This window comes from Monodelphis domestica, chromosome 1, assembly GCF_027887165.1.
Source record: "Monodelphis domestica isolate mMonDom1 chromosome 1, mMonDom1.pri, whole genome shotgun sequence".
Taxonomy (NCBI): Eukaryota; Metazoa; Chordata; class Mammalia; order Didelphimorphia; family Didelphidae; genus Monodelphis; species Monodelphis domestica.
In genome coordinates, this window is record NC_077227.1 from 757,482,019 (window position 1) to 757,504,085 (window position 22,067).

At 63.0% G+C, this 22,067-nt stretch overlaps 1 protein-coding gene across 1 annotated transcript; it reads left to right on the forward strand.

The window, feature by feature from the left end:
• The first annotated feature begins 3,273 nt into the window (after positions 1-3,273).
• On the forward strand, positions 3,274-8,004 carry GDF7 (growth differentiation factor 7). Its single transcript, XM_001370621.4, has 2 exons — positions 3,274-4,115; positions 6,758-8,004. The coding sequence occupies exons 1-2, from the start codon at positions 3,749-3,751 to the stop codon at positions 7,774-7,776; spliced, it is 1,386 nt and encodes a 461-aa protein (XP_001370658.2). The 5' UTR covers positions 3,274-3,748; the 3' UTR covers positions 7,777-8,004.
• The last annotated feature ends 14,063 nt before the right edge of the window (positions 8,005-22,067 follow it).

Here is a 22,067-nt window from a genome sequence, read left to right on the forward strand (position 1 = left end):
CAAGGACCTTCTTTCCACTCCCAAGGCAGCGGGGATTAAGCACTGAATGACAGAATAAAGGCACGGCCACTCTGTCAAGGCAGGCTGGAAATGGGGGGGGGGGGGCTGTCTTTGTGTCTGCTAAGCTCACCTGTCTAAAGCCCCTCTTCCTGGCAATGTAATGCCCTCCTCCCTGGGGCCGAGGTCCCCTCTTTCCACATATGCCCCCTTCTCTCCTCTGCCACTGCTGGGGGGGGGGGCAGGGCTGCCAGACTCAAGTCTCTGCCAAGTCCAGTTCATCCTCCATTCAGGTGTCAGACTGAGCCTCTGATGTGTCTCAAATCTCAAATCCTCAGTTTGTCATTCCAAGCCCTTCAGCATTTGGCCCCTTTCTACCTTTCCAGGCACCTTCTCCCTCCGCCGCCACACCCCCCCCCCCCCCGTACCCTACGATCCTTTAACAAGGTCTCCCAGGGAACCGAGGTAGCACAGTGGCCTGGAGTCCCAAGGACCTGGGTTCAAATTTAGCCTCAGGTACTTCCTAGCTGTTTGACCCTGCTGGAGTCACTTAGCCCCCATCTCTCTGCTATTTCAGGAAGATGCTCGAGTTCCTTACTCCTGGCATTTTCACTGATTGCCTCCCACGCCTGGAAGCCTCTGGGTCCTCATTTTCTTTTCTTTTCCCCCATCTTTTCCATCTGTCTGGGGCAGCTCCAGGCCTGGCTGTCTGTCCTCTGAGGAGCCTAGCTGCCCCTCCCTCCTCATTTTCATGTGGGGCCCAAATCTCCCTCTCCAGGCTCCTTCCCCTCCGCTGCTTTTCTCTACCTGGCTAGGGCAGGGTGTTGGCAGCTTGTCTCCCCCCCCCCCCTTCTGCGGACCCTTCAGCTCAGGGGTTCTTGGCACTTCAGGAGGATCCTCAGGGAGTCTGGGAAAAGCTTCCCAAGGGCCAAAGGACGGCCGAAGGATCAGTGGGATTGGGGATGGAGACAAGGGTGGGAACAAGGCAGACCTCCCCCCCCCTCTTCTGCATTCCCATTGGATGAGCTGATTTGGCCTCAGGACCCTGCAGGGCTGGACTGGGCTGAGGCTAGGCTTCAGGCTTGGCTGGCTCTCCGTGGGGTGCAGGCCCAGAGGAGTGCCTGGAAGCCTAAGGGTTAGGGTTACCTCTAACCGGAGCCCTAACTCGAACCCCCTCCTGGCCCCCTCCAGCTGCAGGGCCCGAGAAACTAGGCATTTAGCCCTGGGATCTGCCGCTGTCCTGGCTTGGTCCACACAGCAGGCTCCTAGGCAGGGGCCTTAGAAACAAGCTGGGCCAATCGGGTCCCTCTTGCATATGGAGAAGCTGAGGCACGGGGTAAAGTCCCCAGGGACTACCAGGCAGCTCTCCCTTGGGATCCAGTCGAGCCACATACCAAGCGGCTGCTGCTTTGAGGACCAGCGCTGAGGGAAGGGGCCGCGGCCCAGGCGGGGAAGCCTGCAGCCCTGAGACAGCAGCAGCAGCAGCAGCAGCAGCTCACGGAAGCTCGGCCACTGGGCCCCGGCAGGGAGGCACCGGCTTCTGGCTGCGGCCACTCCGAAATGTAGCAGCCCTGCCTATGCCCTGGGGCAGCGGAGGGCGGTCTCCCGGCCCCTGGAGGTGGTGCGGGAGGCTCCGATCAACCTTGGCCTCCGAGGGCGTGAGTGCGTGTTCCTGCTGCATCCGGCCTTGCGTTGGCCCAGCCACTGCTCTCCGCCTAAGCTTTCTCCTCTTCTGCCCGAAGCAGAAGGTGACTCCGGCCGGACCGCAGCAGACTGAGGATGCTTGGACACGGGCAAGGAGCCAGGAGGCCTGAACCCCTGAGCGCGCCGGAGGGCTTGCCGGAGAGCCAGCCGCTCAGCCCCAGGAGAAGGCGGCGCCGGGACGCCCTCCCAGCGTTTCTGCCTCGTTCGATGCTCGCGTGGACTTGGCCCCTTGCGGCAGACCAGCCCCCACGCTGCAGGGAGGAGGGGAGAGCTCGACACCCGGGCGGGAAGTTTGTCTTCGCCCCGCCTGTTCTCAGCCCCGGACTGCGCAGCTGGGCAGAGGGCTCCGACGGCTCCCAGACCCTTCTCTCTGGGCAGGCTCGAAGAATAGGGCCTGCCGAGGCTGCTGGCCTTGCTCCCCAACCCCGACAGATGCCGCACCCAGTCCTGCGCTCCCCGAGCCCGGCTGGGAAGGGGCTCCAGCGGCCCCGGACTCCATGTGCAGCTCTGGGAGAATTAGAATGCGGCGCCCGCACCATTTGGTTGCCTTGCGCCCCAGGGTGCCCCTCTCTGAGGGAGGGCGGGCCGACCGCTGTCCGTCCGGGCAGCAGTATCCCCGCTGATTTAGGATCCTGACTGGTGGCGCGCCTCGGCCGGCCGGAGGGCTCAGGTGGCAGGGCGCCTGGGGGAGAGGCAGCACCTTGGCCCCCCTCCCAACGTTTACAGGTGAGAAAACGGGGGTCCGAGCGGGACAGGTGACAGAACTTCCCCGTGAAGAGGGTCGCCCGGGGCGTTCGAGCCCTCCCAAGGCCCCTCCGGGCCGCCGCTTCTCCTGGCTTCCCTTTCCTCTGGCCGCCTTTCCGACGAAGGGCCTGGCTTCCTTCCTTTCCCTTCCAATTGGCCCCCCCACCCCCACCCCGCTCTCCGGCTCTCTCCAGTCTCCGTGCGCTCTCTCGGCTTCTGTCTGTTGGACTCGCCCTCCTCTCTCTCCCTCCGCCCCTCACCTCCTTCCCCTTGGCCGCATCCAGTCGATCTCCTGGCGGCCTTCCTCCTCTCCGCCCCTCCCCCCCTCCACCCGCGAGGCTGCGGCCGAAGCTGGGCTCTGCTCCAGGCCTCGGGCGAGCACGGGGAGCGCTTCTGAGACTCGTGCGTAAAAGTGCTCAGAGTTCTCGACCCAGTGGAGGAGGCGCGAGGTGCGGAGGCAGGCGGGGCGCTCCGGGACGCTCAGCGCAGGGAAGGGAGGGGCCAGCTGGACCGGGCCAAGGGCTGGGGGTGGGGCTGTGGGGGCGGGGGTGGGTTCGTCTTTTCCCGGCGGAGCCAGGCACTGGGCAGAGGGCACGGAGGAGGCCGGGAGGTCGCGGCTGCCGCCGTGGCGCTGCCTGGCGGCTGCTGCGGAAGCTGAGGCTGTCGCGGCCGCGGAGTGAGGGAGTGACCGATCCGAACAGGCAGAGTGTGGCCAAAGGGGGGCTGCGGAGCCGGGGCTGTTGGCGGGGCGGGGGCTGCAGCGGCGGAACTTCAGGCAGGGGGCGCTGTTGGGGGAGGGCGGGGGGCGGGGGGCAGCGGTCGCTCAGCAAACTTCCCTGATCCTTCAACACTACCTTCAAAAGGCGCCGGGGAAGTTCCCCGACTCACCAAACCCGCTAGCCTACCGCGTGCGCAGCGCAGCCCAGCGCACCGACTGCTGAGACCAGACTGAGACCCGCCTAGAAGAGAAGAGGGAGGCGCTGAGGCCGAGAGAGAGAGAGAGAGAGAGAGAGAGAGAGAGAGAGAGAGAGAGAGAGACAGAGAGAGAGAGAGAGAGACAGAGAGACGGAGACAGAGACAGAGAGACAGAGACAGAGAGACACAGAGACAGAGACAGAGACAGAGACACAGAGACAGAGACACAGAGAGACAGAGACACAGAGACACAGAGACAGAGAGACACAGAGAGACACAGAGAAGAGAGGAGCGTTGCTCAGCCCGAGGAGTTGGAGGAGGAGTAGGCGGCAGGCGGAGAGAGGAGCGCGCGGGGCGCCTAGCGCAGCGGCGGGACCAGAAGGCGCCCATGGACCTGGGCGCTGCTGCTGCGGTGGCCCTTTGCCTGTGGCTGTTGAGTGCCTGCCGCCCCCGGGTCGGGCTGGAGGCGGCCGTCGTGCCGAGGACCCGGGGCACTGGCCAGGCTAGACGGGGCCCTACCGAGGCTGCCACCCCCCTGTCGCCGTGGCCAGCGGAGGCAGCGGCCAGAGTGCCAAGATTCGTTCGAAATGGCTCCTCTCCTTCGGTGATCCCGCACCCGTTCATGCTGGCCCTTTACCGGAGCCTGTCCGCCAGGGAGCTCGCTCCCGAAGCCGCTGGCGTCTCCGAGTCCGAGGGCGCCCACCAACGGGGCCTCGCTGACACCGTCACCGGCTTCACTGACCAGGCACCCCCAGGTACCTTTTCCAGGCTGGCGGCCGCTCCCACTCCCTGAGCAGCTCTAGCCTGCCGTCTGCGGGGCTCTGGGTGTGTGCGTGTGTATGCGTGTGCGTGTGAGGTCCCGCTGCTTCTTCGGGCCGGTCAGCCCCCAGTAGAGCCCAGGAGGCCGGACGTCTCCCTCTGCCCTAATCTCGTGCGTGTCCAGCGTGGGCCCGGAGTCAAATATGGAGCTTCTTCCGAAGGGTGGGCAGTGGGCTCCCTTCCATTTGGGGTGTAGATGTGTGCGTGTGAGGTCGGGGAGAAGGGCCAGGGAGGGCTTCCCCCTGCCTCAGGCCTCCAAAGGGCAGCTGAACTCCCGTCCACTTGTGTGGAGCCGGAGATGGGACCTGCTGAGCGCACTGTGTGGAGACAGGCTCACCCTTGCCCGGAAGGCTTTTGGAGGCCTTCTTTGAGTGGGGGGAGGGGCTTGTCTAGGGGAAACTTTGAAGGGAGCTTCGGGCCCCTGGGTGCGAGGGTCAGTGAGTGGAGCTCGGGCTGGGCCACGAAATGCGGGTTCCCCGGGCAAAGAGAGGACTCCCGAGGCTATAGACTCCGAGGGCCGAGACTCGTGCTCAGGATGCCAAGAGGGGAGGGAGAGGAGGGACTGGGGTCAGGCAGGGGTGACCGCAGAACCGTAGCGCCGGAGTGCTAAGCTAAGAGCTCGGAGTTCCCTTCCCGAGGGTCCCTGTGCGGTAGCTTAGCATCCTCCCTTGCCATTCTCTGCCCAGGCCCAGCGCTGCTCCTCCACCCGAGCTGCTCGGACCCTGGCCTCCTTGCTCTCCCCTCTGTCCCATCCCCGAGCCCTGGAGCTTCAGCGCACCCTGGGCGGGGGCTGAGTCGGACCGGGTGGGGAGGGGGAGAGACGGCGGGGTCTCATCTGGACCTTATTAATCTCTATTGAAGTCATTAAGGCGGACAGATAGGAGCGATGTAACTAATTTCAGGCGGAAACTCCGCTAAAAGTCCTTCTTAATTCCCTCCAGCCCCAGCCTCTGCGGGAGAGCCGCCCGGGACAGCCGGGGAGGGCGGCTCCAGCAGGGGCAGGCTGCAGAGCCACAGGTCGGGGCTGGGGACTTCTGCCCTTGGAGCCGCCGAAGAAGGGCCCGCCGAGGTTCTCGCTTCTAGCGAAAGCCAGCCATCGCGGAGCTGTTCTGAGCTCCTTCCCCCCCGCCGCCGCCGCCGGGTCGGGCTGAGTGCCTGCCGCCCCGGGTCGTGCCCTGCCCTGCCCTGCCCGGTTCTCGGAGCTCGGCCTCCCTCACTTGGCACAGTCGGGGAGAGGCCCTGTCCCCCTTGGAGCAGGCTGCTAAATTACACCGGGCTCCCCGCCATCGGAGCCCGGCCGGGAGAAGTTCTCCCGGGGAGGGAGGGGCTTTATCGATGACCAGCTAGATATCTACCCTGCCCGGGACTCCCAGAAAAGCCCCTGGTGTCAGGGCGGACCGAGGTGCCCCCTTGCGTGGCGGGCTTCTCCTTGCCCCCTCCTGTTCTTTCCCGCCGGCTTGGAGAAGCAGCAGAGGGCCCTTCCAAAGCCCCAGCAGCAGCCCCGTTATTTTACAGGAAGAGGAGCCCAGGAGGGGCCCAGCTCGCACCCAGTGACTGGCCCAGGGCTCCGACTTCGCAAGGGAACTAGCTGGCCAGAAGACAGGCTCCCTCTCCAACCTCTCTCCTCTCCTTCGGCTTCTTGGCTCCCTCCTCCCTGCTCGCCTTCCCTTTGGGGGTCTTGCTTGGGAGAGGAGGCCCCGAAGGGGGAAGGAGGAAAGAGGCCATTTCGCCTGTGACCCTTGCGCCCCGCAGCAGTGGCCGAGGGGCCGGCCTCCCTCTCTGCCTTCCTGAAGAAAGAGCCTCATCTCCAGCGCTGGGCCAAATGGTAGGGTGCAGGGCCTTGAATGCCACGGTGCAGGCAAACTTCCTGCAGTCTCCCTGCCTTTGGGGCAAACTGAAACCATATGAGCTCCTCCGTGTTCGCCTTAGCTGCAGTTCCGAGAGGAATTCCTCTTAGGCTCCCCCCCCCCCCTTTCGCTATTCTGAAGAGCTCCAGCCTCCCCCTTCCCCCACCGAAGAGAAGCAGTGGCTGAGATGCTGCCGAAGGGACCCCAGACTCCCCGCGGCCGGCTGAGCCAGGGGAAGGAGCCGCACAACACACCCTCTCTCTTCCGCTGGTCCTCTCCTTACCTGGCCGGGCAGTGCTTGGGCCCGCCCCCTGCAGCAGCTCCAGCCCCCGCCGAGGGAGCCCGGGATGCTGGACACCAGCGGCCAGTGGACTGGAAACCAGGGCTAAGGCGCCGGTTTCCCTGTGTCCGGGGCCTAACCTAGGCCCCAGTCGGGACTTCTTTTCGCCCAAGCGCGGTGTTCGCCTAGTCTCCCTCCCTCCGGGATGCCCGAAACTCCCGGCCAGCCGGCCGAGGCTTGCAGGGTTTTCGTTTCGTGCCGGAGCTTTTTCTGCTTCAGGGAAGGTGTAGGCGGCGAGGTCGCAGTCAGGAAGGGTTCCTGCTTTGCTTTCCTCAGTTTACCGAGCTGGTCGATTTGAGAATGGGGCTTCTAACCCATCCATGGTGGTGGGCGGGGGGGAGGGGAGAGCCGAGCCGCTGCCTTCCGGCCCTCATGCCTCTCTCCTTTGCAGACGAAGCCTCCGCCGAGACTGGCCAGCGGTTCCTGTTCGACGTGTCCAGCCTGGCAGACACCGACGAGGTGGTGTCGGCGGAGCTGCGGGTCCTGCGCCGAGCGCCAGAGGGCCCGGGAGATCAGCGGCAGGCCAGACAGGAGGAGGAAGAGGCGGCGGCGGCGACCTTGGGGCAGGCTGCGGGGCCGCCCTTCGCCCTGCTCCTGCTGTCCACCTGCCCAGGCGCGGCGCGCGGGCCTCGGCTGCTGGCCTCCCGGGCCGCCAGCCCCCAGGGCGCGGCGCGCTGGGAAGTCTTCGATGTGGCTGACGCCGTGAGGCAGCACCAGCCCGAGCGGCCCCTGTGCCTGTTGTTGCGTGCTGTGGGCGGCTCGTCGGGGCACCCACTGGCACCCGCGCTGCTGGGCCTGGGGCCGCCGGCGGAGCCTCGGCCCGCGCCTCACGAAAGGGCTCTGCTCGTGGTGTTCTCGCGCGCGCACAGGAAGGAGAACCTCTTCCAGGAGCTGCGGGCCAAGGGCCGGCCACGGGAGCAGCCGGGGCCCGGGCCCTCTGGAGGACGCAGGAAGCGGAGGACCCCACCGGGGGCCGGGGCCGGGGCCGGGGCCGGAGCTAGCCGCGGGACCGGAGGGGCTGGGATCCCGAGCCCCGGGGGCGGAGGGGGCGGCGGGAGCCCCGGCCTGGGCAGGGCGCCCGGCCGCAAGGGCCGGAGCCGCTGCAGCCGCAAAGGGCTGCACGTGGACTTCAAGGAGCTGGGCTGGGACGACTGGATCATCGCGCCCCTGGACTACGAGGCGTACCACTGCGAGGGCGTGTGCGACTTCCCGCTGCGCTCGCACCTGGAGCCCACCAACCACGCCATCATCCAGACGCTCATGAACTCCATGGCGCCCGAGGCCGCGCCGCCCAGCTGCTGCGTGCCGGCCAAGCTCAGCCCCATCAGCATCCTGTACATCGACGCGGGCAACAACGTCGTCTACAAGCAGTACGAGGACATGGTGGTGGAGGCCTGCGGCTGCAGGTAGCGAGCCAGCGCGCTGTCAGCGGCGGCCTGGGCCCGGGACCTCGGGGTGCCAGAGGGGAGGCCCGGCCCAGCTGGGATGCGCACACGCACACACGGACACACACACACGATCCCTGCTCACTCCCTGCCCCTCAGGCCGCTCCCGGGACAAGGGCGCCCTCGCCAGTGCCAGAGTCCGCTTGCTACTGAACCTCGCCGGCGTTTTGGAAGGGCTGGGGCTGGGGCTGGGGCTGGGGGAGGGAGATGCTGGACCGAGCTCTGCCTGGCCTCCCGCGTCTGGGGGAGCTGCTGGCTCACCTGGCTCTGCGGGCCTCAGGAATGCGGCTCCAGAAATGCCAAGGCTAATTGAGTGTGGGCAGAACGGTGCCGAGGGAGGGGCCAGGGGCCCAGCTCCTAGAGCCCGAGGGGCTCCGGCTTCTCCTCAGGCCAGATCTCCGTCACCATGGACTTTCCGGGCCAGAGCCGTGCGCAGAGCCGGGAGAGGGCAGGGGCTTGCCCAAAGTCCTCCGGCTCCTTAGGGCTAGGCCCCCGGTGCTCGGCCCTGCCTGTAATGGGTTGCTGCTTTTGCAAGTAAATACAGGGCCAGGCCTTCCTTTCCTACTCGCGAGGCCCCCGCCCAAGCAGAATCCCCCCTCCGGAACGGGAGGCCGGACACTAAACACAGGCTCCAGCTCGCTTTCCTCTCCGAGGGGAGAGCGCCTTGGAGGGATGCGGGTTGGTTTGGGGGCTGCCGCGCCTTTATCTGATTCCGAGGCCGGAGTGCGGGGCCGGCCTCAGACACCCCTGGGAGACAGGGCGCTGGGCGGCTAGGGAGAACTGGACTTGGGGCTAGTTTGGAAGGAGCCGGGATGGGAGGGAGGGTGTGGGGGCACACCCGCCTCAGCTCCGGCGGAGCCCCGCAGCTCCCTAGGCTGGTCAAACGCGCAAAGCCACCGGGGGCTGCTGCTATACAGCAGGAGAAGGGGGTGGCGGGCACAGGCAGGGGCCCTTCCAGCCTCTCTGGCCCCCAGCTTCCTCGGGCTGCATCCTAGGCAGGGGACTCGGGGTCAGGGTCGGAGCAGATCCAAAGAAGAGACCTACGGGAACAAGACGCCTTGGACCGGGCCTCGGCTTTTCCCTCTGTCTCCCAGCTCCCCTCCCTAGCCACTGGCGCCTCGAGTCCCTCAACTCACCCCCTGAAGAGAAGTAAGGCTTGGCCTAGCTTGGGAGGAGAGAGCTAGAACGGCATAGAGGCTGAGGCCTGATTTAAAATGGGGGGTGGGGGTGGAGAAAGAAAAGAGACAGAGAGACAGAGACACAGAGACAGAGACACAGAGAGACACAGAGAGACAGAGACAGAGAGAGACAGAGTTGCCCTAACCCCCCTGACTGCAGATCATTCCTTTCAATGGATTTGACGGCCGCCGCCTCCTCCGTGGGTGAGCCGAGCGCCAGCAGGATGGCATCCAGCCACATAGGGGTTTTGCAGCGGACTGACTTTGTGCTCACAGAGCCCGGCCTGGAGAGACGGGAGGCTGGGGCAGCGGGGCCGCGGGGGCAGCCGGCGAGGCTTGGATTGGGAGCCCTGGGAAGCGCTTTGTTTCTGTAGCAGAATTTAGGCCGGAGGCGATGACGAATTCCGTTTGAATTGATTGTTGCATTAAAGTGCTGGATTTCCCGGCTAGCGGAGGCAGGGCTGGGGGCGGGGCGGGGGGGGGGGGGCTCGGAAAAACTCGGATGCGGATATCTGGGCGGCGGCTGCCAGGAGAGTGACTGTTAAGTAGACAGGGAGGTCCGGGCCAACTTAATGCCAAGGAACGGGTTGGTCTTGGGGAAGCCTCCCTCCGGGCTTAGCCGAACTCCGAGAGCAGCCCCAATCCTTTGGCGGTCTGGGGGCCGGGGAGGAGCAGGCGCGGATCTTCGGGAGGTGCTCCGGGAAGGGGACAGTCCAGCTGCAGCCAGCAGAGCTCACCCCCCCGTAGCGGGTTTCCAGGGCTAAAGGCCCGCAGCCCAACTTTGTCCCAGCCTGAAAAGGCCCTTCGGGCTCTGGTTCCCCGGGGTGGCAGAATGGGCCCTTCCGGTGTGGGGTGGGCAGTAGCCTGGAGCTGTCCTGGCCCAGCCCGGCTCTCAGCCTGAGGGTGGGGGTGGGACGGGGGAGGACGGGCGGGAATCAGCCTCTGCTTCTTGAGGGGAAGCTCTGAGGAGTCTCTTCTCCCTGGTCAGCCTGGAGCCGGACTGCTCTGCTGGCCCCGCGCACTCCTTCCTCACCCGCCCGGGCGTGAGGAGAGACGCCGCCGGTGCAGAGCCCCAGCCCAGGGGCGGGGAGGGAGCCGAGCGGACCCTCCCCTCGGGCTGCTGCCAAGGTCCTGTGGAGCCGCCGCTCCCGGGGGCCCTGGCCAGCGCCGTTTGCCTCGGCCTCAGCCCACCGCGCCTGCCCAGCTTCGGGATGGCAGGCCAGGCAGCCAGGCGGCCGAGGAGACCCCTGGAGCGGGCCATTTCCGGCCTGGCCCCGCAGGCAGCCACGGCCCGGAGCCTGAGCGTGGCCCAGGGACGCTCCGATTAAACTTGCTCCATCGTTTGAGCGATTTCTTTTTGTCGGGCCCGTGATGTCTTCGGCAGCCCCACCCGGCGCCCTTAGCAACTGCTTAGCCCCGAGAGCCCAGCATCGCGGCCGGCCCCCGCAGCTCTGAATGCGGCGCAGGGTGAGAGGTCCAGGGAGAGCCCGGAGGGGCCTCCGAGGCCGCCCACCCTCCCTTTTTGCCTAGCTGAACAGCCTAAGGCCGAGCGGCTCCTCCCTCGAGTCTGGACTCCCGCCCTGGCCTCCAGCTGCCGCCTCCCTCCGGCGTCCTTGGGCCTGGGTCCGTCCCTGCCGAGTCCCGGCCCGGAGCAGGCCCCGCTTAGCGAGTTTATTGCAGCCAGCCCTGGCGATGCCGCCAAAGCCGGCCCGACGGCCTCCTCCTGAGCCTTGCTTTGTCCTTCACCCCAGCCCCAGCCCAGCCCGCAGAAGCCCCGGAAGGCAGTCGGGCGGGGGCTGCGCGCTCTCGGCTCGGTCTGCCCCTGCCTTCAGGAAGGCCCGTCGAATGCGGCACCCTCCGGCCTGCAGGCTCGCTTGCTCGCCCCGTTCTTCAGAGCGGTTCTCCGGGTTCTGCTCACTTCCCTGCGCCTCTGTTCCTGCAAGCCTTTCCGGGTTCTCTGAAGCCAGGGGCTCCCTCACTCCCCGCGGGGGCACCGCGCCCCGCACGGCCGGTCGCTGGACACTTGCCACCTCCGGAGAGCTGCCCGCCGGACCTGCCCGGCCTGGGCACTTCACCGCCTGCTTCCCAGTGCGCAGGTCCGCCAAGGGCAGTGCGTGGGATGAGCTTATTCTCCGCCGGCTCTCTAGCGTTACCCTTTAGGCATGGCCTTTGGGCATTAACTTGGCCAGGTGACTGGGGTGAGAGGCGCAGCGGAGGGTTTTCTTTTTCTTTCTTTTACCCCCCACCTGCTGGCCTAGAATCTACACGGAGTATCAGTTCCAAGACAGAAGAGGGCGAGGGCGGGCAGTGGAGGTTAAGGGACTTGCCCAGGGTCACCCAGCTAAGAAGTGGCTGAGGTTAGATTTGAACCCAGGCCCTTCCGGCTCACAGGCCTCTCCCCGCCTCAGCAGAGCTGTTTGAATGTGCATTTCTCTACTTTGTAATCCCCCTAATTCGAGTGAAGCCGTACCAAGGCCTCCCGAAGCCCCCTGCGGCGGCTTCACTTCCCTTTCGGGTCCATCACTTTCACTGTAAGATTTGCGGCTTCGGTTTTTTACTTTGTAAAATTCGGTCGTTTTTTCTGCGCCTTCTTTTAAAGCGATAAACGTTTTCCTCCCCATATTTTGGCGTTGTTGTTCTTTCATCTCCCTGACTGGTTCTTGTTCTTTTGAAGGAAGAAGGGAAGTGTGGCTCAGCCGGCACCTCCTGCTGGAAGGCGCGCCTCCTCTCAGAACTCCTCCCCCCCCCCCCCCGCTAAGATTCATGCCGGGCCCTGTGAGTGAGGCTGTTTGGCCAGCTTAGACCCCCCACCCCCCATCTTAAACCCTCACCTTCTGTCTTAGAATCCACGCTGTGTGTGAGGGTGGCGAGGGCTAGGCAACGGGGTTAAGTGACTTGTCCAGGATCACACGGCTGGGAAGTGTCTGCCCCGTGTCCGGGCCTTGCTCTCAGTCCCTTGATGCACCTAGATGCCCCCCCCCCCCCCTTAGTAACTTCAGGAGAGACGCAGAGAGGCTGGAACCGTCTGGGCTTTCCAGGAACTCGCATCCTAAGCGTGGAGACCAGCTCCGAGGGAGGGTCCTGGAGAAACGCTTCCTCCGGGAGAAGGGATAAAAGCTTAGTCTAGGAGGGAGAGCAGCTGGGGGAGGGAGGAGCCCGGACAGCAAGGAGGCCGGAGCCGGAGCCGGTGGGGGGGGAGGGTCCAAAGACAAAGGCAGAGGCGGCAGAGACCACAGTACTTGCCCAGGGTTCCCCGGGACGCAATGCCAAAGGTGACATTTGAACTCAAGTCCTGGGACTTCAGAGTCGGGGCTGTTGGAACCGTAGCCGGTACCTGCCCCGCCCCAAGAACGTGTAGCCTGGATTGAGAAAAGGAAAGCCAGGTTCCTCCCAGGCCGTCCGTGTGGAAGGCGACCAAAGGGCGGAGAAGGGAAGCGCGGCTCCAGGAGGAGGCCGCGGAGTGACAGTGGCCGAGGCCGAGACAGGGTGCGAAGCGCTTGCCAGGGGCAGCACCGCCCTGGCTCCCTCCTCCGACTGGCCGCCACGCTGACTCCTCCCCCTCCCGGCCCTCCCGACGTTTCCCGCCCGGCTTCCCACGGGGCACCAGTCCGACGTAAGGCCCATCTCCACTAGATGCTAGCCCAGGGGGCGCGGAGGGAGCCGCCTCAGCGCCCGCCGGAAGGCCTCGGCCGCACTCTGGCTGCCGTCCCCCGGAGCTCTAGAAAGCCCCAGGCCTCCGCCTCGCGCTCAGCAGCGCTCCCCACGCAGGGAGCGCAGGCGTCCTCGCTCTCTTGGGGCGAGCAGCAGCCCAGCTCGGGGGGCGCTGGGGGAGGGGAGGCGGGATCTCAGCGCGCATTTAAGGCGCTCGACAGCGAAGCGTGACTTGGTTTTTGGAGGGGAAGCGGAAGAGAGCGGAGAAAATGGTGCGGAAGGAACGGCCTGCCAGCGGGGGAGGAGAGCGTGGGCTGGCCTGGCCTTCTTCGTTCTTGGGGCACTTCACGGGGAAAGAGGTCCGGCGGACGGACGGACTGACGCCCAGGCCCCGCCGACAGCCCTTCTGGAGCGCGAGTGCGGGGCAGGCTGCCGCGTTCCGGCCGCACAGATGCCGGGGTGTCCGCTCACAGGAGCCCCTGTAGAGCGCCTTCCCAGGGCCCCGGGGCCTCCTGGGAGTGACAGGGGAGGGGGGCTTTCTGGTGGGAGGACGGGGCACCAGCTGACGTGCTCCCCGCCCCCACCCGGGGGAGGTGGGCCTTCCTGGCGGTGGACCATGTCTGGTTTCAGCGTCCGCGGCCAAACAGCTGCCCAGGAAGGAGCCTGTCGGGGCTCCTCCCCTTCAGCCCCAGCCCAGGCTCCTGTCAGCATTCCGAGTTTGTGTTCTCTGGAAAAGGGCGAGACTCGGCAAGGAGAGCCTTTCGGGCTCTCCTTCCTGGCCTGTCAAGCTAGAGGGGAAGAGGGAGCTCAGAGGCTCCTGCACACTCACTGGCTGGAGGGGGAAACTGAGGCCCTGACGCGATTTGACCCAGGCCAGGGGGTTTCAAGGTAGAGTTTGAACTCGGGTCCTTTGACACCAAACTTGACACATTTGTCTACACCGCACTGCCCCTCTGCAGAAAAAGCAGAAAAAGCAAAAGAAAAACCCACAGCTCAGGGAGAGACAAAGGCAGAGGGAGACAGGAAGAGAGGCAGAGGGAGGGAGGGAGGGAGGAAGGCAAGAGACGGGGTGTGGTCGGGAAGGATAGACAGAGACAGAAGTGCAGAGAGAGAGAGGGACGGAGGGAGGGAGAGACAGACAGAGAGAGGGAGAGGGAGAGAGGGAGAGAGAGACAGAGAGAGAGGGAGAGAGACACAGAGAGAGAGAGAGAGAGATAGGAAGAGAGAGAGAGAGAGAGAGAGAGAGAGAGAGAGAGAGAGAGAGAGAGAGAGAGAGAGAGAGAGAGGGAGAGAGAGAGAGAGGGAGAGGGAGAGGGAGAGGGAGAGGGGGAGAGAGAGAGAGAGAGAGAGGGAGAGAGAGGGAGAGAGAGAGAGAGGAGAGTGAGAAAGGGAGGAATGGAGTCAGAGAAATAGAGACAGGCAGAAAGATTTGGGGGGGGGTCCCTCCTAACAGCACTCAAACCATAACTACCAGCACTTGGAAGTTGCAGGCTGGGACCACCGCAGTTAAAAGGGGATGATATGAGGAGATCACTGAGTCCGGGGCCTGGCACACAGGAGGCACTTGATGCTTCTTCCCTTTGCAGTGCCTCCAAACCCAGGAGGTCCTGCCAGGGTTGGCTGGCTCTGGAGCCCATGACCAAGGAGGCTGCAGGAGGATCACTGAGGAGGGAGGGAAGGACTTCTACAGCCTGACCCATCTCCATCCCTTGGGCCACACTGTCCTCCCCCATCTCAATCCTGTCTACACAGTGAACATATATGGTTTCCTGAAAAGTCCCAACCCTGGACCATTCGGACCATCTGTTGGCTTTACTCCTTTTCATGGGGTGCTTCATAGAACTGGGTAATGTGAAACTGGGCTGGCTGAGCCCACTATAAAGTAGCTTTATATTATCCCAAGTGATCCCTCTCTGAGGCCAGGCACTGCTCTTGTACCCTCTTGAATGACTCACCATAAACTAATGAAAAGAGAAGCAGAACTGGGAAAGCAATATGCTCAATTACTTTGGACACTTAGGAAGATCTGAATTCAAATGTGACCTCAGACATTACTTGTGTGATTAGACAGGTAACTTGTCTGTGTCAGTGTCCTCATGTGTAAAATCTGTAAAAATCCTTCCAGATTCTTGTGAGGATCAAATGAGAGAATACTTGTAAATAACTTAACACAGCGCCTGGCACATAGTAGGTACTTAACTAATATTTTTTTCTTCTTCCCTTCCCTCCTTCCTTCTTCTTCCCTTCCTCTCTCCTTTCTTTCTCTCTTCCTTCATCCTCTTTTTTCTTCCTCCCACTTCCTTTCTCCCTTTCTTCCTCTCTTCCCTCCTTTCTTTCTTTCTTTCTTTCTTTCTTTCTTTCTTTCTTTCTTTCTTTCTTTCTTTCTTTCTTTCTTTCTTTCTTTCTTTCTTTCTTTCTTTCTTTCTTTCTTTCTTTCTTTCTTTCTTTCTTTCTTTCTTCTTCCTTCCTTCCTTCCTTCCTTCCTTCCTTCCTTCCTTCCTTCCTTCCTTCCTTCCTTCCTTCCTTCCTTCCTTCCTTCCTCCCTCCCTCCCTCCCTCCCTCCCTCCCTTCCTCCTTCCCTCCCTTCCCAGAAATGGCCCTGGTTAGTCCTAAGGCCCAAGCTTTAGCCTTCGGGGTTCCATTCTGTTTAAGAAGAGACTGGTGCAGGAACAAACACAAGGGAGCAGCGGGCATTTGGAGGAAGCCGGATCTGGGTCCTCCTTCCAGGAATCCCGCTGGAGTGAGTCAGAGCTCCCTGGAAGCTCTCCTGCACCCGGAGCCACGAGCAGCTCCTGGCCCAAAGGGGAGGGAGCAAGGCCTGTCCCTGGGACTCGGGCATGGCCAGGACGCGGCGAGGGGAGGGGAGGAGTGGCTGAGGGGCCTCGGTGTCTGCAGCCGCCAAACGAGCCTGGTGGGCGCAAGGACTCGGCATCCTCAGTCCCAGGAGGCTGCCTCGGCTGCGGCCGGTCCGTGGGTCTGACCTTGACCTGGCTGTGAGGGAGCTGTGATGGGCCATTGGTAAAGCTCTGCGGGGGACCACAGCGCGAGGCGGAGCCCGCAGACAGTACTCTGGGCACGTCGGGGGCTGCCCTCCCTGCTCTGCCCTTATCTGCTGGCTGCTACTAACGGGCTGGAGCGCTCTGCTCCCCTGGGTGTCCACTGACAGGCGGCAGGGTACAAGGCAGCAGCTCGCGCGCCCGGTGCCCTCGCCTCCCCCTCCCCACCCCGCTCCGCGCTCTCGTCCTTTATCTCGGGCACGCGCCAACTCTTAGTGGCCCCTCTACCTTGGAGAGCCGCTGCGAAGCGCCCAGCCCCGTGCTAGAAGCCACAACTACAAAGGACAGCGAAGCCCCTCCTGCCCTCAAGGGGCTCCCAGGCGAGACAGGCGGGTGGGAGGAGCCGCCCCACCGTCCTCAGCGCCCTCAGTGGCGGGGCTGCGAGGCGCCAAGACCTGCGGAATGAGCCACCCTGCGCGGGGGGTGGGGGGGGGGGGAGGGAAACAGCTTTCCTTGACCCGGAGCTCAAAGAACCCCCAAACGCCCTCCCCACCACTCCCTTCCCGTCGCTGGCTCGGGGCAGGGGGTGCCCCAGGGCTCTGGGCCTGGAGTCCAGCAGACTGGAACCTCCGATCTGGCTGACTGTGGGGCCCTGGACAAGTCACTTAACTCTGTGTGCTTCAGGTTACTCATCTGTAAAATGGGGAGAAGAGCACCCACCTCAGTGGTAAGGATCAAATGAAGTACTGTTCAGTGTTTAGCCCCGTGCCTGGCACACAGTGGGTGCTTTCTTACTAATGCTTGTTTCCTTGCTGTTGGATCTCATCTTGTCATTTTGATCAGGATCTGGCCATTCCCATACTCTCCAGGCCAGTGATGGTGGATCTTTAGACATCCCATACCTGCCTCATCCCCACCTTACCCCGGGCTGGGGTGAAGTGAGGGCATTGGTGGAGAGGGGAAGGGCAGGCCTGAGGGCTCCATTCCCCTCCCAGCTCTGCCACATGTGAAACACTCCCATCGGACTGCTGGGCAAAGGGGCAGGGGCAGGGGCAGGGGAATGGGAAGGGGGAAGGGGAAAGAGGGAAGGGGAAGGAGGGAAGGGAGCAGCTCCCTGAGGCCCTCTGCTTTTCTAGTAAAGAACTCTGCTGGGCAATGGCTCACACGCCCACAAAGAGGGCTCTGCATGCCCTTTTTGGCATTTGTGCCACAGGTTTGCCATTACAGTTCAAGACTGTCTGATCCTGCTTAGACTGGAAGCCACTCAGCCAAAGCTACAGAAGTATTGAGACCCAATGCCATTATTCTTCACTTTCCAGATGAGCCCAGCAGAAGCACCAAGGTCTAGAGCAGGGCCAGGCCTGACCCCAGGCAATACTCCTTGGCCACTTGGGCACCATCCTCCTCCTCCTCAGGCCCCACTTTCCCACAACCACTGGCTGGCCCATCTCCTCCTGTAGCCCCTCTTGGAGGCTCAGCCTTCGATTGGTTCATCTCTGTCACCCACCATTCAGAAGACAAGGATTCTCTGCCCTCTCTTCATGTTCCTTTCTTCCCATTCCCCAGTCTCACCCCCATCCCTGTCCCAACCCAACCCTGTGCCCTGAATTCAGCCCCTCTCGCCCTGGGGGTCTCCTTCCTGGTCTTCCCAAGAGCTGCCTCCCTTGGGATGACTGGCCATGGCCAACGCTCCTCTGCTTGCCAGCACTGGCTCTGCCCAGTCTATCATGAGCGGCCTCCTCTGATTGGGAGAATTCTCCAAACCGGTGCCAGCCTCTTGGGGTGATCTCTGAGCTCCACCCGCACTTCTCCACTGGCCCAGTCAAGCTGGGCATCCCAGAGATGTCCAAAAGTCAACATGTCTAACGCAGAACTGCTCTTCCTCTTTGGAAAAACGTCCATTGGATTTGGGTTTCAAGCTATTCTCCATCCTCCCCTTCTTGGCCTTTTCTCTCCCTCCTCCTGCCGCCCCGAAAGCAAGAAAAACAAACTTCCTTGTTACAAACACGTCTAGTCGAGCAAAACAAATCCTGCCATTGGCCCCGGCCAAAGAAAATATCGGAGTCCTGGAGAGCCTATCACCTCGGGAGGGGTGGGGGGAGTGTTTCATCACTCTTCTTCCCTTCTTTCTTCCAAGCTCCCACATGGCCATCTTCATTGTTTCCCTGCTTAGTCACTGCAGGGGTGTCACCCCCCCCAGTGCTAACAAGGGGCCACAAGGCTTCCTGCGTCGGACCCCAGTTTGTGCCTCCTGTCTCATGCTCGAGCTGGCGCTCCACACTGTTCAGCTCCCAGAGATCTGCCTAGAGCGGTGTTGGTGAAGATGTGGCACACGTGCCCTGGCGGCATGGAGGGGGCTGCTTCGTTCCCCCCTCCACTCTGCCTGAGGACAATGTTCCCATGCCCTGCCCCTCTGGCAAGCACATCCTCCCTTTGCTCTCTGGGGTACTGCGGGGGGGTTCACAGTGGCTTGAAGGTGCCATTTGGGCATGTGCTCTCTAAAGCGTTAGCTGACGCTGCCCTAGTGAGCTCTCACCATCTCCCTCTCCTTCTCAGGAGGCTCCAATCACTCCCTGCTGCCTCTGAGATAAAGAATCCTTGGTCCTGGGGAGCTGGGAGAGCCCCCTCCGCACCCTGGCTCCATCTTTCCTTTCTGGCCTCATTTCCTTCCCCAGAGGGGTTTCCAACCACAGCCCCGGGTTCCTCATCCACCTTCGTGGTCCTCCCCTGTGCCTGGGCTGCTCCCTCCTGAGCTGGGCATCCCAGAAAGCCCAGGCACAAGCACCACATGCAGCACAAAGCCTTTCCTGATCCCCAGGCTGGCGCCCTCCAGAGCCAGCTTCCTTGTCTGTGACAACCTGGCACGAGCTTCTGTTCCTGCTGCACAGATTCTTGTACGGATTGGTTGTGTCTGGAATGCCCTATCTGTGCTCCCTCAAGCCAGCACAGAGCCTGGCACACAGAAGGGGCTCATTGAGCTGCGGATCCACTTGCCCAGCTTCCAAGTGTTGAGGACCAAACGGGAACCCGGACAATCCTACCTCCGAGTCTGGCACGCTTGCCACTGGGCATCACTCTCTCTAAGGCCTGGGCAGGGGCTGCACCCCAAGAGGAGCTGAGAACCAGGGGTGGCCTGGCCCAGGTGTCCCTGCATTTTCTAGGCACAAAGATCCTGCTTGCTGGCAGCTTCGGAGCCTAGCTTGGCCTCATTGCCCAGGACGCCATGGGCAGCAGGCACACGCTGCCGCCTGGAGCCCCTCAGCGGCCTGCACAGGAAGGTAAATACATCCAGCTGGGCCAGAGAAAACAAACAGGTCTGAATGTGAAGGAAACCGCTTCCCCTTGAGAGCGCAGCAACAATCTGGCTCGGTCTGGTCATTCCAGATGCCAGTGACGGCCAAACGGTGCTGCCTGCCCCGAACACGGATCTGGCTTCTTTGGGCTACTGAATGCCCTGGCCCGGGGGCAGATCCTGACCCCTGAGCCCCACTGGGCACTGACAAGGATGGGACGAAACCCACATCTTCTCCCTCCTGCCCCCTGGTAGTGCCCCTGGGCTGGCTGCCTCGCTGGCACCATCAGCCCCTCTTCAGCCCATCTCCAGCCTTCTAGGAAACACGTGTTTCCTTGTAGATTAAGGGAGCATCTGGCTCCGGGCCATCCCCATTCAGCAGTTAGTGGCCTGTTCCCTTCTTCCCTCTGGGTGGGCTCCTGGCTGTGGGGGGCTGTGGGGGGCGCAGAATGCAAGGTGTGCAGCCGCTTTCCCCAGAGCCTGATTCCTGCCCCGAAGGCTGGGGTGCTGGTGCTACTCCCCCCCCATCTGCTGCCCTCCCAGCCCTCCCAGTGGGCTCCCGCCCTGTTGATCTCCAATTCCTTTGAACAGCGGCTGGGGTGGGAAGGAGGAGCCGTGAGGTCCCTTCCAGCCGAGGCTCTGGGGATGGCAGACACCCCCAATCCAAAGTGGCTGCTTAAGCAAGCCTGGCACCTCTGTGGGGGCCAGGGAGAGAGAAGCCAGATGAGGGGCTGGCAAGCAGGGGGCTCCGACGCCTCCAGAAGAGGTGCCGTAGGTGCCGCTGGCACTCCCCGGCTCACATTCCCAGCCGAGTTTCCTCTGTCTGTCTGTCTGCGGGAAGGGAGGTCCCTGGGCACCTTCTGCCAGGATGCCCCAGTGGACTTTCTCTGTTGTAGCTCACCCCCATCATCTGCCCATCCAGCCATGGGTTGGCCCCCTCGAGGACTTCCCGATCGAAGAACCGAAGGACCAGACCTCCCTCACGGCCCTCTCTGGCTCGGCTTGGCCCGGGAGGCCTCCCAGGCGCTTCCACCGAGGCTCATGGCTGATTTGAGCTTGTTTTCCTCAAATAATAGTCGGGGACCCCACCCTTCCCTCCTCGGCTATGGGGACCCCTCTGGGGCGAGGAGTCTTGTTCCTGTCCAGTAAAGGCACTGTGGGCCCCCCGAGTGCCCCAATGCTGAGTGGGGCTTCAGGCAAACTGGCTGACTTACTTGGGAAGTGATCTGGCTCCTCCCCTTCCTCTGGGCTCCGTTGAGGGCCACGGCATCCCCTGGGAGGCCTCCAAGCCCTCCTCCGGCCCCCCCTGGGTGCCCACCCCCTGCTCCCCCCGACCTCCCCACGGCCCGCCAGGGCTAAGCTCCTTCTGCCCGTTCCTGCAGGGGAAGCCTTCACCGGCTCCGACGCCTCGCAGGCCCGTCTGCCGCCACGGTTGTGCCGATGTTGGCTGCTGGGTGAGCTGCCGCTCCAGCTGCCCACCCTGGGGATGAGCGTCCCTCCCAAGCAGCCCGGACATCCCAGGGAGCAGGCTGGAAGGGCGTCCACATGCGCGATCCCAGGCCAGAGGCGGCCCTCTCCGCCTGTCTGTCCGTCTGTGCTAGCAGGAGGCTTTGGTGCTCCTGGCGTGGGGGCTGCTGGACCCTGGCCCAAACCTCTTGGCTCGAGGCCACTTCTTTAGCCCCAGCCCCTGCCCAGGGGGCTAAAGCTGGGCCTCGCGGTCCCGAGTGCCCAGGGTGGGGGCCCTGGGCTTCGGCGGGGGATGCTTCTGGCCGGCAGTGAGACCCTCCTTCCCTGGCAGGCCCCCCCCAGGGTGGGGGTCCTTGTGCTGGGCCCCAGATCTACATGCTGGCTGGTTGGCAAAGGAAGAACACAAGACACAAATAGACCCATCGGAACATTTATTTCCTTTAAAATTGTCTTCTTTGATGAACAAAAATGGATTCCCCCTTCCCTCCCTCAACTGCGGGGGGGGGGGGGGCGGGGCGGCTGCAACACTCCTTCCCGGAAGCCCCAACCACAAGGCTGGGTCCTGTCCACGGCCACGTCTCCAGAGCCAGGAGTTCAAAGTCGACCTGGAAATGATGCCGGTCTTGGGCCCCAGCCCCGGGCTCTCCTGGGGTTCCCTCTCTAAGGAGGGGGCGCACCACTGGGCCAGGCCTAATCTGGCTGGCCTGGGGACCCGAAGAAAGGCCAAAGCAGCGGCTGCCCTCGAGGAGGCCGCGGGAAAGCGACCTGCCCTCCATAATGGGGCCACTGGAAGGCACTGGGGGGCCAGGGAGGACAGACGGGGGATCTGAGCCGAGGAGGGGGGCATTCTTGGCCCCTGCAGCCAGCAGGCCAGTGTAGGGGGGAGGAAGGGCCCCAGGGAGAACCACGATGATTGGACACCTTAGAGCTGATAAGGATGTCCGCCCAGGGCAGAGTGCTCCTGGGAACCCCAGAATGCCTCTCCTTCGGCAGTGACCAGTGGAGAGCTTTCTTCCCTCTGTTCCAAATGGCCACCCTGACAACAGCAGCTTCCACAGAGGGGGCCTCACTTTTTTCTCGCCGAACAAGCTTTTCTCTTCTCTCCCATCCTCCGGTTTATAAGATGAAGAAAAAAGGAAAACCCACATCCTTGTGGCCCATCGGTGAAGGCTTTCCCAGGTTTCTCTGAACCGTCCCTTTGCCCACTTCCTCAGGCTCACCAGACTAGACTGCGAGCAGCTGGAGGGCAGCAGCCATCCTTTGCCTTTCGTGGCATCTGCAGCACTCGCCTGGCACCCAGAAGGCACTTGCTGGATGTTTGCTGACGGACTTCCGAGCCCCCTTCCTTCCCGTATCTTGTTATCTGCCTTGAGGTTCCTGACTGTTTGTTCCTCCAGACTTCTAGGGCCATTCTCCCTGGCTTGATAAAGTAAGGCTTGAGTAATAAGTAAATTAACCTAGTTTGCCCTGCCATTTTTGTTATGTTGGCTCAGCCTATCCATGAGCAGTTACTGTTTGTGAAGAGCTTTGAGCATCAAACAGAGGATGTGACGCTCCACTCTGGCACTAGGAAAGGCCATCCGTTGGTCAGGAGGTGACGTGGGCAGCCCTAAGCCTTGGGATAGTGTCTTTGGGAGCTGGACAGGAGCGGGGGGATCCCTGAGGAAGGAGG

Coding starts and splice junctions, on each gene's coding strand:
- GDF7 (XM_001370621.4), top strand. CDS start 3,749: ATGGACCTGGGCGCTGCTGCTGCGGTGGCCCTTTGCCTGTGGCTGTTG. Junction 4,116..6,757: donor CACTGACCAGGCACCCCCAG/GTACCTTTTCCA, acceptor TCTCCTTTGCAG/ACGAAGCCTCCGCCGAGACT.